The sequence below is a fragment of the Gambusia affinis genome, linkage group LG08, assembly GCF_019740435.1.
Source record: "Gambusia affinis linkage group LG08, SWU_Gaff_1.0, whole genome shotgun sequence".
NCBI lineage: Eukaryota > Metazoa > Chordata > Actinopteri > Cyprinodontiformes > Poeciliidae > Gambusia > Gambusia affinis.
Genome location: NC_057875.1, coordinates 16,862,665 through 16,876,966, shown reverse-complemented (window position 1 = coordinate 16,876,966; position 14,302 = coordinate 16,862,665). Strand labels below are relative to the sequence as shown.

Sequence of the window (14,302 nt, the reverse complement as noted above, 5' to 3'; positions counted from 1 at the left end):
TGGTTTAGTTTAATGAAAGACTGCAGCTATTTCACCGCATCATCTGACATCTAAGAAGCTCAAAGCTTTTGACATTTTTCAAATCGAGTGCGTTAACTTTCATTTACTGAACCTGATGTTATCTGTGCAGTTTCCTAACGCAATTTGATTACTAATAGTTTGTTTAAATATTTTGTTCTGTTATATCTGCCCTTAAATTTACCCCAACAAAACATACATCCTCTTATCAGACTTTTAAGAATACTTTTAAGGAGAGCAGTGAAAGTCCATTCAACAAATAAAATATATAATTCACAAGCAGAATGTAAATGTAAGGCATTTAAAATCCATAAGCCAAAAAAAAAAAATACTATATTCTAACAGTATTTTGCAATTGCACTATTGTACACACTTGTGTCACAATAATCACTGCAATATTCCAAAATGATCCTGTTTTACAAAGAAAATCCACAAAACATTTAACCTAGATGAGTGACTGTGGAAGAGACATGTACCAAAAGATCTTGCTAGTCTTTTTTTTTTTTTTTTTTTAAGTGAACAGAACTGTGTCTTTTCCATAACTTAACTTCTGCTTTACTCCCATTTTTATCAGGCTTCATGGTAGTGCAAGAGTAGAGAGCTCGTCCAGAACCACACTGAATTCCTCTGCAGCAGTGAGTCATTGCCATAACCCTCAAATGTCACCAAGCCTGTGATTTCTGACATTAACAACCTTCATTTCACTCCTGAGGAGGATGGAGGAGTGAACTCCAACTGTGTGAAAATGTTTTTCTGAGCCCATAGCCGTGTGAGAAAGATGCTATTTTAGCTCCTTATAACAACATAAGAACATTTTTGTCTTACAACAGTAAAAACCTAGATTTAATGTCATTGGACACAAAAAATAAACCCAAGCAATGATTCTTACAGGTCATTAGGAGCAGACTGTGAGATGATGTTTATATAACTACATCATCAACATGGTTTACTATGTGAGGCACAGCGTCAACCTCCACCTTTATATTACCTTGTTACCTAGAGGCTGTTTAAACAAATACTCAAGGGAGGAGGCCCAAAGTTAGAATAGACACATTCCTAATATTGTCTAAATATACTCAGCTTGACACAAACAATTAAAGTCTCTGCAGTTTTATAGAAAAAAAAGAGCAACATCTTGACAGCTCATCTTAAGATGAGTTAAGTTAAATTGCAGCAACCTCCCTTTTAAATGCAGCTTGTCTAGACTAAGGTCCAGATTTAGCTCCCTTTTTAAATTCTGTTTTCATATTTTGCTGCTTTACCATAACAAACCATGTAAAAACTGGCTTGGGGTTCTTGAGGCTACAGAAAAATGAAAACGAAAACAGCCTTTTTCACACACAAGGAAATGTGCCCAATCAAAGCGGCCCCTGAGAACATCATGGCCACACTGTGCGTTTGTTTATGTGAGCACAAAAAATTGTGATGATTTAAAACTTGCAGGAAGGATTTTTTTTCTTTCCTAAATGTCATATTTAAAACTAGCAATGTGCTCGAAGCCAAATGTGGACCCTGTGGACAAAATGACCATACTGTACAATGAAGTAACCTCAGAGTCCCATAATAGAGTCTCCATGCAAGTATTACACATGGGTGTACACCCAGCTGCTAAAGTAATCCAGGCTTCAGATGGCGAGTGGGGGTTGTAGAGACAGTGTGGATTTTACTTTACTTCACTGCACTAGTTTAAACATTTTTTCTGCTTTTTACATGAGAAGATCAATTCACCATGGTAATGTAGCGAGGACTGAAGAAAGCTACAAAAAAAATCTAAACAGTACCTTGAATATAAATTAATGAGAGGAGAAAATTTGAAGAAATGTTCAATTCCCACAGCTGTTACAGTCAAGTACATTTTCTGTTCTGTTGTGTCCTTCATTTAAATGTAAATTTGTATACTTGCTGGCTAGCCTGGCTAATTAGCCAACTACAATTTGCTTTATTAAACTTTTTTTAGTCTATAAATAGCTAATTTAGAAAATATTAATTCAATGTTTATAAATGGAGAGAGCCATAATTGTTATAAATAATATTATTACAATTAATTCTACTGAAGAGCATTACAATAAACTTAATTGTTTGAAAAGAAAGTGATTAGTTAAAAATATAGATATTAAATTACATGTACTTAGTGGCTTTCTCTTATGTTATTAACATACAATATAAGAAAAAAATATATATATAATTCAAGAGTGAATAAGGTGCGCTTACTGAAAAATCTTTAGTAGCTATCTTAGTAGCTAACTAGGAAAAAACTATTAAAAAAAATTGCGATATGGTTAACAAGAAATCGTTTTTCTATGACCCTTTTAACAGAAGCCAATCATGAACAAAAACCATCAGGAAATTAGCATCTACTTACTTGTACTGCTGGTGGTCCTTGGTGCTGCGAGTCTTCGCCATGAAGCGCTCAGCCAGTTTTTCCAGGTTTCTAGAGTATTCCATTTCAATTTCTGCTTTCTTTCTGAAGAAGTCCTGAAGGTCCTGCAGCAGCTGCACCCGCATTTCCGTCTGCTGGTCGAGGCATTTCTGCTGCTCCACCAGCTGGGTCCTAATCTCTGAAAACATGCAAAGGTGAGACGTACGTGAGGAACAGGATAGGAAAAATATCTAAGGAAAGCAGAAACATGAATATTGGATATACAACAGTCCAAAGTGGATCTTAACTTGTCATAAATGTTCCAAACAGTTCCAAATGTTTGAATTCATAAAAATAATAATGAAGCTTTGCAATTTAGCTTTGCAAAACATTATTATTCAACTGTCTGCATCAGCACTGAGAACGAGGACAAATGATCTGCATTCCCAATAATTTACACGCAGTAGTTACACATGGAAGTATGAGTGAATGGGTCAAAACAGGCTATTCTGCCTCTGTTATGAGTCTCTGTAAACCGTTTAAAGGGGCTAAAACTAGTCCCAGGTGTTTCAGAAAAGCTACAAGTCCTGCAACAAATGGAATCAGTTTCTCCCGTTTCTCATCATGGGGAGTTTAAAAAAACTACAAATGCTGTTGTTTTTGCAGCTTTCACATCGATCCTCAATATCCTCTTTAAAAAAAAAACAACAGAGGGGCAGGACACATCCCAACCAGCTCTTTGTGCCTAAAAAATTGCATCTAACTTATTTTTTTCCTAGGGAATAATGGCAACAGCTTTCCTGTTCAACAGGTAAACTGGGATCCAAACAGACACATTGTTTCCTCTGCATGCCACATCCTGCACCAGCCTTGTGTAATTGATTTCTTCTGATAGAAATAAAAAATGCTTCACTCATGTCTTTTGCAGTGAAAACAGATTAATGAGGTAATTTGGAGCCAAGTGGTTACTGATGGAAGCAGGTAATTTGTCACATATGGCCCAAAGGCTGCGGCATGTCAACAAATATTTTGTGATTCATGCAATTATGAACATAATTGCATGTGTTTTTATTTGGATAGCACTACAAAAACAGCAACAGAGTCAAAAAATAACAAAGGTTTCAGGGCAGAGCTTAAAGAATATTATATTTCCTTAACACATAATATATATAATCAACAATGCTAAAAGTTCAAATAGGTAAAAGATGATTATACATTCAAAATTTAACAGAGGTTAATCTAAGTCTTCATCTTGTTAGATGATCACTGAAAAAGAATCTGAGGCTTTTTAAAGAGAAAAAAAAAGACACAAAACTGTCCTATAAAAAATATAGCCTTAGAGCATGGTGCAACTTTACCATCAAGTTACATATAGTCATTACAGTCCTTACTAATCATTAATGTTCTTTCGTCTGCCTCGTGATTTCAATAATAAAAACTATTCAGATAATTTGGGCTTCAAATCCTAACCAAAATCAGTGAAAATGAAGTAAAATTAAAGCAAAAACATAAAGAAACAGGAGAAAGAGACATTTAGGATGTGAGGTTTTCTAAAAGTAAAATCTGGGCAGAGAGGTCATCAAGTTTCATCACTTTTTGCGTATGCACCCCTGAGTACAAGAGCATTCAATATGGCTACAAAAATAAGTTTTGGATTTGGTGTAAAAACAAGTTATTTATGTCTTCAATTTAATGTGATGGAAATTCTGGTTTAACTGTACACAGAATAAATTACTTGAGAACAAAAAAAAAGAGAAAACTTTTAAAAGTCACCAACAGTTAATTTGTCAATTTCTAGTTAAAGTTAGTTGAAAGGTTCAAATGTACGTGCACTTGGACTTGTGAGCCTCCTGTAATATCCAAAGAGAAAGTGGAGAATGAAAATAAAGTTTCATGGCACAGATACAAAGAAGACTGTCGGATCATTTGACACAATTACATTCATGACTGAACAGGAAAACTCATTAAATCGCTCATTTTCCAACTCAAACATTGGGAGGCGCAGCTGGCATATCAGTAAGTGATTGCTTGAAGGAAACCACCTATCATGGGAAAATACAAGCCTAGCCATGTCAACAACACAATGTGATTTGCAAATGATGTTTTATTACCAAACTATTTAACACTGTGACTACAATAAAAAAAAGTTTATCTTTAATCGACATCTGGATTTACTGAAAATCTTGGCTCTTAAAAACTTTTTTCCATATGCTGACCAACCAAATCAAAAAAGGAAATATTTTGTCATTTGTAATTAATTGGATTTTGAATTTTTGCACAATAACTTACATTTTATATTGTTTGCTGTCCATGTCAATCATATTTTTTTCATGCGTAGTTTTATTACAAAAACATTAGCTGGTATTTATGAGGCTTTATCAAAACAGATACTAAATCTTTAATGAGCCATTCAGGAAAGTTAAGCAAGACCCACACATGCAAAATTACACAAGAAAATCTGTTATACATGATATAAAAAATACCAAAATTAAAAATGCCAAAAAAGCAGATTTTGAAAAATTTTCAAAATCTCCGGCCTCGGTGAGGATCTGTAAACAACCTCATCAAGACTGATGACAAATGGTTAAGCCAGTAGTTAGCCAACTCTTCACAGAAGATTGAAACAAACTGGACATTTATATTTTTAAAGTTAACTAAAAAAAAACCCCCCAAAAAAACGATGAAAGAACCCTGCAAATTTATAACAAGTTTTATTCATTGTTGAGAGGCAGAGCTCTTCATTCTTTACGAAATCAAGAACAATTTAAACAGAAACCTATGTTCATACTGACAAGCAGTTTCTCCCCCAAAAAGTTGCAAAACTATGTCATATTTATCCATGTCATGGGAAGCATGAACTGAAATTCTGATCTGACGGGTTTATATAAGAGAGAGAATCATTTAATCCCACAGGCAAATATCTCAAGTGAAACTTCCTTTGGCGTTTTTGAGTCCCGTCAAGCATCTCCCTTTGATCAAAGTGAGGCGTTTTATGAGCCCCTTGCTAAGAGCAATGTCAGGTGTCTGACAGGTTTCTTACAAATCAAACAGAATGAACTGGATCAGACACACATGCCCTTTAATGCATTTGCAAATGCAAACCACAATGAGTTTTTACCAAACCTAAAATAATCTGCCTGCCCTTGTATGTTTTACTTTACTATTACAGGCTGCATTCCTGCCATTCTGAGCTGAGGCAGTATGTATGGCAAACACATGTGGAGGCCTCAATACTGTAGGGGTTTATAGGAGGGCGTTCGAGTACACTGCATTCTATTTCTTTGCTTTGAAACGAGGAATCTTCCCAATTGGATTAGTTTTTATAGTTGCATTCACACACTGGGACACTAGAAGTAAGGCACAGTCTAGAGCTATTTCAAACAAGACCATTTTAATATAAAAAAAAAAATAAACATGGAGTCAATGAGAGCAAAATGATGTCATTTTTCTTGAAAATTATTTTTCTCTATTGGATACTGTCCAAGAACTCCAGTAGAGAATGTGCTTCCAACACGACCATTCACGGAAGTAAAAATCCACAAAGTTGCAACTCAGATTTGCCAGACAGATCCGTTCTATTGTCACCAAAATTGCTTAGTAAGCAGGATGGGTACTGACCCATTGTGAGCGAAAAACCACACCGCTGTAAAAACGACTCGTCTGATGTCAGAGAGTAACAAATAACTTCTTGAACAGAGAGGCAATCTGTCTGCTGCAGTATGTATCCATCAGCTGTTACATACAACAATTCATTTATCTCAATTACTGGTTCCCAACATGGGCTCTGAAAAATGTTTTTTTTTCCTTTGGTTGATTCTAATCTCCCTTCAGTGCTTTGCCTGAGATTCCTCCCATTGACCTCCATTCTTCTGTTTAGAAATCAACAGAAAAAGACAATGTGAACAATGGCATACATTTTCTGCGCTGTTTTAGAATTGTGCCCAGTAGTTTTAGGAATAGCAGCGGAGGAACAAAGCCGTTCAGTCTGTGTTGCTCATGCTTCCAAATATTGAATTAACATTAACAGCCAACTCGTTCAGCTTAGCATATCTTTCTTCGCAGAGATTTCCGGTAAGCTTCATAGCGTTTAACTGGTGAATTGAAAATGTCCAAATACAGCCAAACGGTCGCAATTGGGTAAAATTTAAAACTTCAACTGAGTTCAGCAATAAAAAACTGCTTACTTCAAGGAGATTTGCTTTTCTTGTTGCTGCATATACACGCACAAGCTTGAATTAGCCTGTCTGCATGCATTCAAGAATCATCTGAGCATCGTGGTGGTGGTGGAGGGCAACAAAGTAAAAGAGGTTGGGAACCACTGCTCTCAAACTACAGTTTCTTCAAGTTAGTTGCCATTTCAACTTACAGAACATATCATAGAACATCAGTCTCAGCACTGCATTTACACATGCAGCTCAGCTCATGTACCTCCTCGTCAGCACCTGAAATAGCAGCAAAGGTCCGGAGAGTGACGCTACAAGAGGGTTGTCGGCCTCACCATCTGCTCCAGATCTGTGACTTGGGACCCGGGGAGTTTTATTTGCCTCGGCTGGAGGCTGGATACGAGACAGGATAAATACCATCAGAGGTAATTACGAAATAGCTGCTGTGTGCTGATGGAGGAAAAGCTTTCGATTACATCAGCAGCTTGATCACATGGCAGAAAGATTTCACTGTTAAAAGGCAGGTTAATGTCTGATAAATAATGAACTAGGTCCCACTGTCATCTGGTGCTTCTTGAGCTTTTTCACATTCTCTTTCATTAAGGCCAGACATGTACAGCGTATACATAATAGCTGTCCTTCCAGCAGATTCCTCCACTTGAGCTGTGGATCTTCTCTGATTACTTCTCTCCTTGACGGCTTGAGTGGAGACGTCATTTAAAGTACCATCATGTGTGCTGACGTACCTTCAAAAGTTTTATTTGACAATGTGACTCGTCATCGAGAGGCCAAAAAAAAAAAACGTATGACCCAGAACGTCTACACAATCAACGTAGACGTAATTAGAGCTTTGCCACGAGTAACAGTCAACAGAGATTACAGCAGCAATCTGTATCTGTGCAGTAGTAAAGCAAGATCTGCCAAAATGCCAAATAGCTTCCATCAGAACACTTAAAACAGCCCCAAATTACAAACAGAATCCTGCAAAACTTTGAGAACGGGCTTTATCTCAAAATATTACAGATCTGGCAACGTGTTCTCCATTACAGCATCTGACTGACATCCTTCCAAAACCACAAAGAGGCTTCCAACACAAGTACTGCAGGCTACTGTTATCCAAAGGATGACTGCTGGGTCAGAATGGAAAAAAGGCCTGACCCTATTACTCTTATCCTTCAAACTGAATCAAAAGTTACACAATGCAAAGTAAGGCTTATTCTTAAATACTCTTCCTACTTATATCAATTTGCTAAACAAAACATCCTTCCTTCACAGCAAATATGATTAGAACAAGTAACGGAAAAGGATATTTTTATTACCAATCCATGTGTAGGCCTAATAAACAAATGTCAAAGCATAAATCTGTAAAACTCAAATAGCAAATACAACAGCAATTGAGATACGAGTCACATTTCCAATTCTGGGATGTAATATTAGGTTTGTAGCGGTCCAAAATGAAACCCTAAATCTTTGTCACTTCCACTCAACAAGGTTATATTTAATAATGCAATTTCAATAAGTGGAATCTAATAATCCCTGCCAATTAGACTGAGCTTTTCTAAACTGCTTATGAGCCAAAAGCCACAGCAGCTAAAGCAACGCCCCCGCAGATAAGAAGCCCAAAGCAAGCAGGAGAGAGGGATCAATCATGGCAGAGTTTATGGTGGTTGGTAAGGACCAGCATTTTGATCCAAACCAAATAACAGAATTAGAATCTTAATGTTAGGGGATAAAAGCACATTTTAGAGTCAGAGCTGTTTGTTCAGCTGCAGGTTAACGTTGAGGCATCTTGTTTGATTTGGACACCAATCTGTTGTTATGGGACATCTAACGGAACCAGTATAGATTTGTGTGGTTTAGTGTCCGCTTTGTGTTGAGTATTTTTTTGTTGTTAGAAATGGGTAATGTAGTATAAAATAAATGTCACTGTGATTTGTGATGTTTACTATCCAGAGCAGACATCATAGAGTGAAAGTAAAGAACAAATATAGGTATTTCTGTCGATAGTACTGGGAGCACTGGGTGAAGGCCGAGGAGCTTCACAGATTATATGTCTCACAGTATACTGTCATGACATAGTGACAATTTTAACAAATAAGTTTTCTTATGAAAGATAGATACTGCAGCTTTAAGAGTGCAAAAATATTTCGGTACAAACATAACTGTGTCTCAACATCAGAGAGGAAGGAATCTGGGAGAAATACATTGATCCCTTTCAGTCTCTCGGCCAGTCCTCGCCCACTTTTACCATTCATCTCCAAAGCATTCCCAGCTGCTCTGTCTGCTGCCCTAAATGGACCAGCACTGGTCTCACACTTGTGTGAAACCTAGAGATACAAAGCTAATCCTTAAACTGAAAGGCAGCTTGGGCAAACCTGGCAAAATTGAAAAAATTACAGCACAGAATAATGACTGGTTCTAACTATTTTTGCCATGGCAAATCAAAAATGATACCCCACCTTGCATCAGGTATGCCTTTGTGCTTTTGTTTGGGGATATTAGTGATTTGAGAGATAAAGGGTATGAAGCTCCTATGTCAAAGCGGCGACTTGCTCTCATCTAAACTAACCCCAAGCAACAAACTTGGCCAGGCATGCCTGCAGCTTTTACAGCGGGGATGCTTGTTTGGGGTAACAATACCATGAATACCATGTGGCTTCAGAGCCAAAGAGCGGTGTAGCATGAGAAACATCAGGAAGAGATGCACACAACCTTTCATCTGTTGGAATATTTACTTGCAGTCAAGCAAAGTTAACCTGTAACATCCTTGGCAGAGAGTTGACTAATGCAAGCTATGAAAGAGGAATTTGTGGCATGTGGCAATAAGAGGTTTCTTTTACAGCTGCAGTAGGTGACTTTTAAAAGATATAGATTTTTTACATATTTATTTAGAACTGTCACTATGTCCTGACAGTATAAAATGAATCAGGTATTTGCAAAGAATGTACAAGTTCAAGATTGCTGGTTTGCTTCAGTTGTGCTAATGCCGGCGAAACAACTTAACGTTACAGGAAAACTGCTAATCTGCCATCATCAGTGGTCATATTTACCACCCTGGGAATTGAGAAGCGCATACACCATCATGATTGACAGTGCTAAGACCCTCCTCCTGTCTCTTGATTGGTTGTTTTTGACCAATCTGCACATGGCAACAGAACCACATGGAGGAGGTAGAGGAGCTCTATCTTTTCACAGATCTGTTTTGCTGTCAGTTATCTTATTTTTATACAAGTTAACAACTGCAGCTTCTAGAAACTATTCCTTTGTTGTGAACTTCAAGGAGATGTGTACTTCAGGAGATGAAGTCAACAGTGTTTGAGTCTGATGGCTGCTTCCAGACAGATAATGCACTTTATCATTTTAAATCATCCCAAACTTGATTCTTAAGTTTGAGATGAATTCACAGTATTCATATGGACTCCACAGTTATTTCAAGAAAGTACTGTATTTTACCAGACAAATAAAGCATTTCTTTCCCTTGAGGATTGCATTATTCAGTAGAAGTGAATACATTGTACCATTTCAACAGGCATTCAGTTTTGGCCCTGCCAAAGAAAATGTTCCTCGTGTCAAAGTTCAACTGGACAGAGGGAGTGTTTAATCTGGACAGACTTAAGGTGGATCAGCAGGGGAAAGAAAACAACCACGAACACGCATGCACATAACTGACTTAAGTCTTTTTAGCCAAGATGCACCCAACCTGACATGTGCGTCAAAGAAAGCAAGAGTTAAAAACCATGAACATGCAGCTTTCATATAGAAAGCTCAGCCGAGAGTAAGAGTGGAAACAATGTAGCCTAAGCAATTCAAAATGATTGAAAAAGGAAGCAAAAGCAGGCAAAACAAACAAACCCAGGGGCTATTTTTCACTTTCATCTCAAAACACAAATTTTCTTCATTGAAAACTTAATGGTAACAAATACCAGCAAGAAGACTATGTAGTATAATATTAAATACTTCCTATGGCACCAGGAGGGCTAAAAGAGAATCAGGTTAAGTGCCGGGAATGAATGTTATTAGAAATGGTTTGAAATTAGGAAATTCACAGAAATTCAAACAAAGATGTGGACAGAAAATCCAGTAACGTATTCCAAGTTGGATTTGCTTCAATTTGATTTAAAACAACAACCACAGCATAACATATGAGGCGACTTCTCTGAACTGCTTTTTTGATAGTCCAGCAGGCTTGGACACCCCCAACCTTTCATGACATTATGTAACAGCAGAAGCCTTTGGGGGTCTGCTACATCTTTGTAGACATATCTACTTAGCTGAAAAGCTGTTGAACTGTGTAGAAGGAAAAAGCTCATTTAATTTTTTTTTTCTGCATCTCCAACATTTTTAGTGTTTGCTTAAAGGTACAGCACACAAAACCCAACCATCCTCACAGCAGAAATCCTCCTTTCTGTGATAAATAGCTAAATTTACAGAGAGAATCCTGCAGCTCCCAAAGTCACGGAAGCCTTCATAACTTATTCACAAGTACATGCATTTGTCATGTGAACCTATTCAGTGGTTTATCTAATATTTGTTAGGTTAGTGTACCCAAGTTATGACAACCAAAACTGAACTGAATCTACTGGCAGAACCAGCAGAATTAAAAAAATTAACTGGCTTGCAAGACTTTTACACCGAATTATGCTCTAAATCCTAGAACTCCCCCATGGTGACATATAAAGTTTAAATGTTAAACTACTGGCCTTAATTGTTTTCAAATGCACACACAACATTTTATAGAACAGACAGTACGTCAGTGTTAAATAGCTTGGGATCATTTTCCTGTAATGTGCAACTAAGAAGGAAAAAAGGAGGAATAAACGACCTGCAAAGAAAACCGGAATCCCTTCTTGATTTCCATGTATCCTCTATGCGGCTAAGAATAGCGTCATCCACATCGTTCATGTGCTTCCCTTCTTATGTTGCTAAACATCCATAACTGTACCACAAAAAGAGGATGTAGCAGGATGTGCGGTTTCTAGGCCTTTGATAGGGTTGAGCCAGTGAAGAAGCTGGATGGGCAGAGAAGGAACAACCCTACTATTCAAGACCAGCCCTGTAATTCCAGAGGATAAGGCATACGCTGCCAACCCACGGAGAAGGGAGAGTGAGCAAGAGAAATAGAAGGCAGGCAGAAATAGTACGAGGCCAGTCATTAGTTGGAAAAGTGGTAGAAAGGAAGGCCAAGGGTTTGGTAACCTTTCCGACAGTAAGAAGGCGGCACAATCTTTGATGTTGGTGCATTTTCAAAGCAAGCTGATAGGTAAACTCTACAGGAGCAGACATTTCTTTACAGATACTAAGAATATACAGTGCCTTACAAAGGTCTTCACACTCCTGCTTTTTTTCTTTTTTTTTTCTCATATTACAACCACAAAAAAAATCGATACATTTTGTTGGGATCACACTTTTTGTAGCCTTTAGCATCTTGGGCACTGCAATCTGTGTCAGATAGCAGCATCCTCTGCAGTGAGATACAATCAAAGAGACTTCATGTTTTGTTAATGTGCAAAGTGTGAACATACCCTTGAAAATATTACCTTGCAGCAGGAAAATATCCCTATACCAACATATACATTTATAATGGTTTACATGAAAGCACATCCATGGGTCAAAATGTCCCAGTTTAAGTCTAGAGTTAATCGAGTATCTGTGGTTCTCTTTTGTAAAACAAAATAGGCAGAATTTTTGGTTTGAAGATGTTTTAACTTGACAACCAGTTATTAGGTTAAGAGGGGATTAACTTTTTCTACACAGAGCCATGTAGGTCTGGATTTTTTTTTCTTCCTTAGTAATCAACACCATCTAAACACTGTATTTTGTGTTTATTTGTGTTGTCTTTGAAGATACAATATTTAATATGGTTTGATGTTCTGAAACACTGAAGTGAAACAATCAAAAATTAGGAAATAAGTAATGAACCAGCCCCTTTTTCACTCCACAGTGTACAGGAAAAGGAGCAATGCAATCAGACAAAAGCTCACATAAAAAGTCTGGGAAAGTCTCAACAGTCTAAAGAGCTCCCCAAACTTCAGCAAGACTGCACATGTCCACATTTGCACTACAACAAACGACAGGCTTTTTTGTATCATATACAATGACTTCCATCTGGAGCCCTCTTTTAGCTCATGCAAATCTTAGGATTGTTTAGGTGTACTTTTGTTCATCGGTCCATCATCCTCTTTATCTACTACTTTAAAACAAGTTTGTTTTAATTCAATAAGGTCGTATTACCCACAATAGATTTATAAAGAGCTTAAAGTACAGAAATGGATTAAATCAAAGTCTCTTTCAAACAGCTCCAATTCCCTACTGTGAACAACCTTTGAAAAGAAAACACTTGCTTCAAGGTCATAAAAAGAAGGATAACTTGTCTTATCTGCAAAGAAGCAGCTGTCTGAGACCAGTATAAATAAAAGTTTGTCCTTCTGTGGTTGTTCAACACATGCTATAAAGACACACATGCATCCCTTATCAGGCTTCTCTAAAAATACTTTTACAAACCCTACTGTGTCTACCCAACAGGCAGTACTGATTACTCGGGTATAATGCATTTAAATGAATCTCCAAGCAGCACAGAACATCTTTGTATCAGCTTTGTGAATGTTAACAGGATGTGTTAATGTTTGTGAAACAATGTGCTCTCTATCTTTATGCCATTTGTCTGTCTGTTTCATTGTCTGTGCACAGTTGTATGCTGTCCTTTTGTTTGGTTAAAAACTGGCATAGGATACTGTTACTATCTTATTTTTAATAAAATGATTTTATTTCATTGAACCAGAGTTTCATCAGACCAGGCCACCAGTTTTAACTGCTCCATGGTCCAGTTCCCATGTTATCAAGCTCTTTGAAGGCAAGTTTAGTTGGGTCTGGTTTCGTTCTTTGTTTACCACTGCATTTACTAAACTCTGATGTGTGCACGTTCTGACAGTAGTCACACTTGCGTAGCTCAGTACTAGGGCAGAACACATGAGGTTGAACATCTTCTTGCCTTAAATGGTTTTGGGTGACCATAATCTTCCCTTAAACCAAGTTATTTCACTGTTAGAAAATGAGAAACTACGTAGCCATATAATTGTTTGACTCAGACATCATTTAATATTAGAACACCTTGTGTATATGGAACTACAGCCAACAAATGTAATCTACCTGGATTGTACTCAAATCAAACTCTTCAATGACAACAATGTTGATCTTTTTCCCCCTTCCTGGTGCCTACAGTTGTGACAGCTGCACTAATCCACTCAGAGACTTCTTAGTCTATTGTAAACACACTCTCTGACATGAGGAGCAGAGTGATTTAAGAGACGTCCTTCAGCAGTACTAATATACTGCTTGGGTAGATACACGCAGGATTGAGTGCCAAGGGTTTTTCTCATTATGAGATGATGTTGAAACAAACTTGTAGAGACTGTCAATCTAAAGCATTTACTGACTCTAGTCAGTTTTATACATCAACTAGAGGTGAATTTTCTGAATTTTGGTCTGCATCGTCATCTCTTTCTACAGTGACCTCACCTCAGACTTTAAGAGGAATACTAAACACCAGATTTGTCAGATCAGCTGACATTCTTTGAAGAGAATAAGAGGTGGAGGCAAAATTCCCAGAGTCAGATGATGTTTCTGTTTCAGAGTCCTCAAGGTATTCTTGGCTATGAGGTTGTGTCTCGTTTGTTTAAAATTCAGGATAATATAGTGCGTCAGACTAGCATAATTACAGTGTGAAGTTTTGCACAAACTTTGTTTGATGCATTTACTTCAGATG

General features: G+C 37.4%; 1 protein-coding gene across 4 annotated transcripts in view; it reads right to left on the bottom strand.

Annotated features, from left to right (window-relative positions):
* srgap1a (SLIT-ROBO Rho GTPase activating protein 1a) overlaps positions 1-14,302 on the bottom strand; it is an 84,362-nt gene that overhangs the window by 54,168 nt on the left and 15,892 nt on the right. For all 4 annotated transcript variants that reach the window (XM_044126078.1, XM_044126077.1, XM_044126075.1 and 1 more), the window contains exon 2: positions 2,381-2,576. In XM_044126078.1, the coding sequence (XP_043982013.1) occupies positions 2,381-2,576 (196 nt within the window). The remainder of the gene's footprint in view (positions 1-2,380; positions 2,577-14,302) is intronic.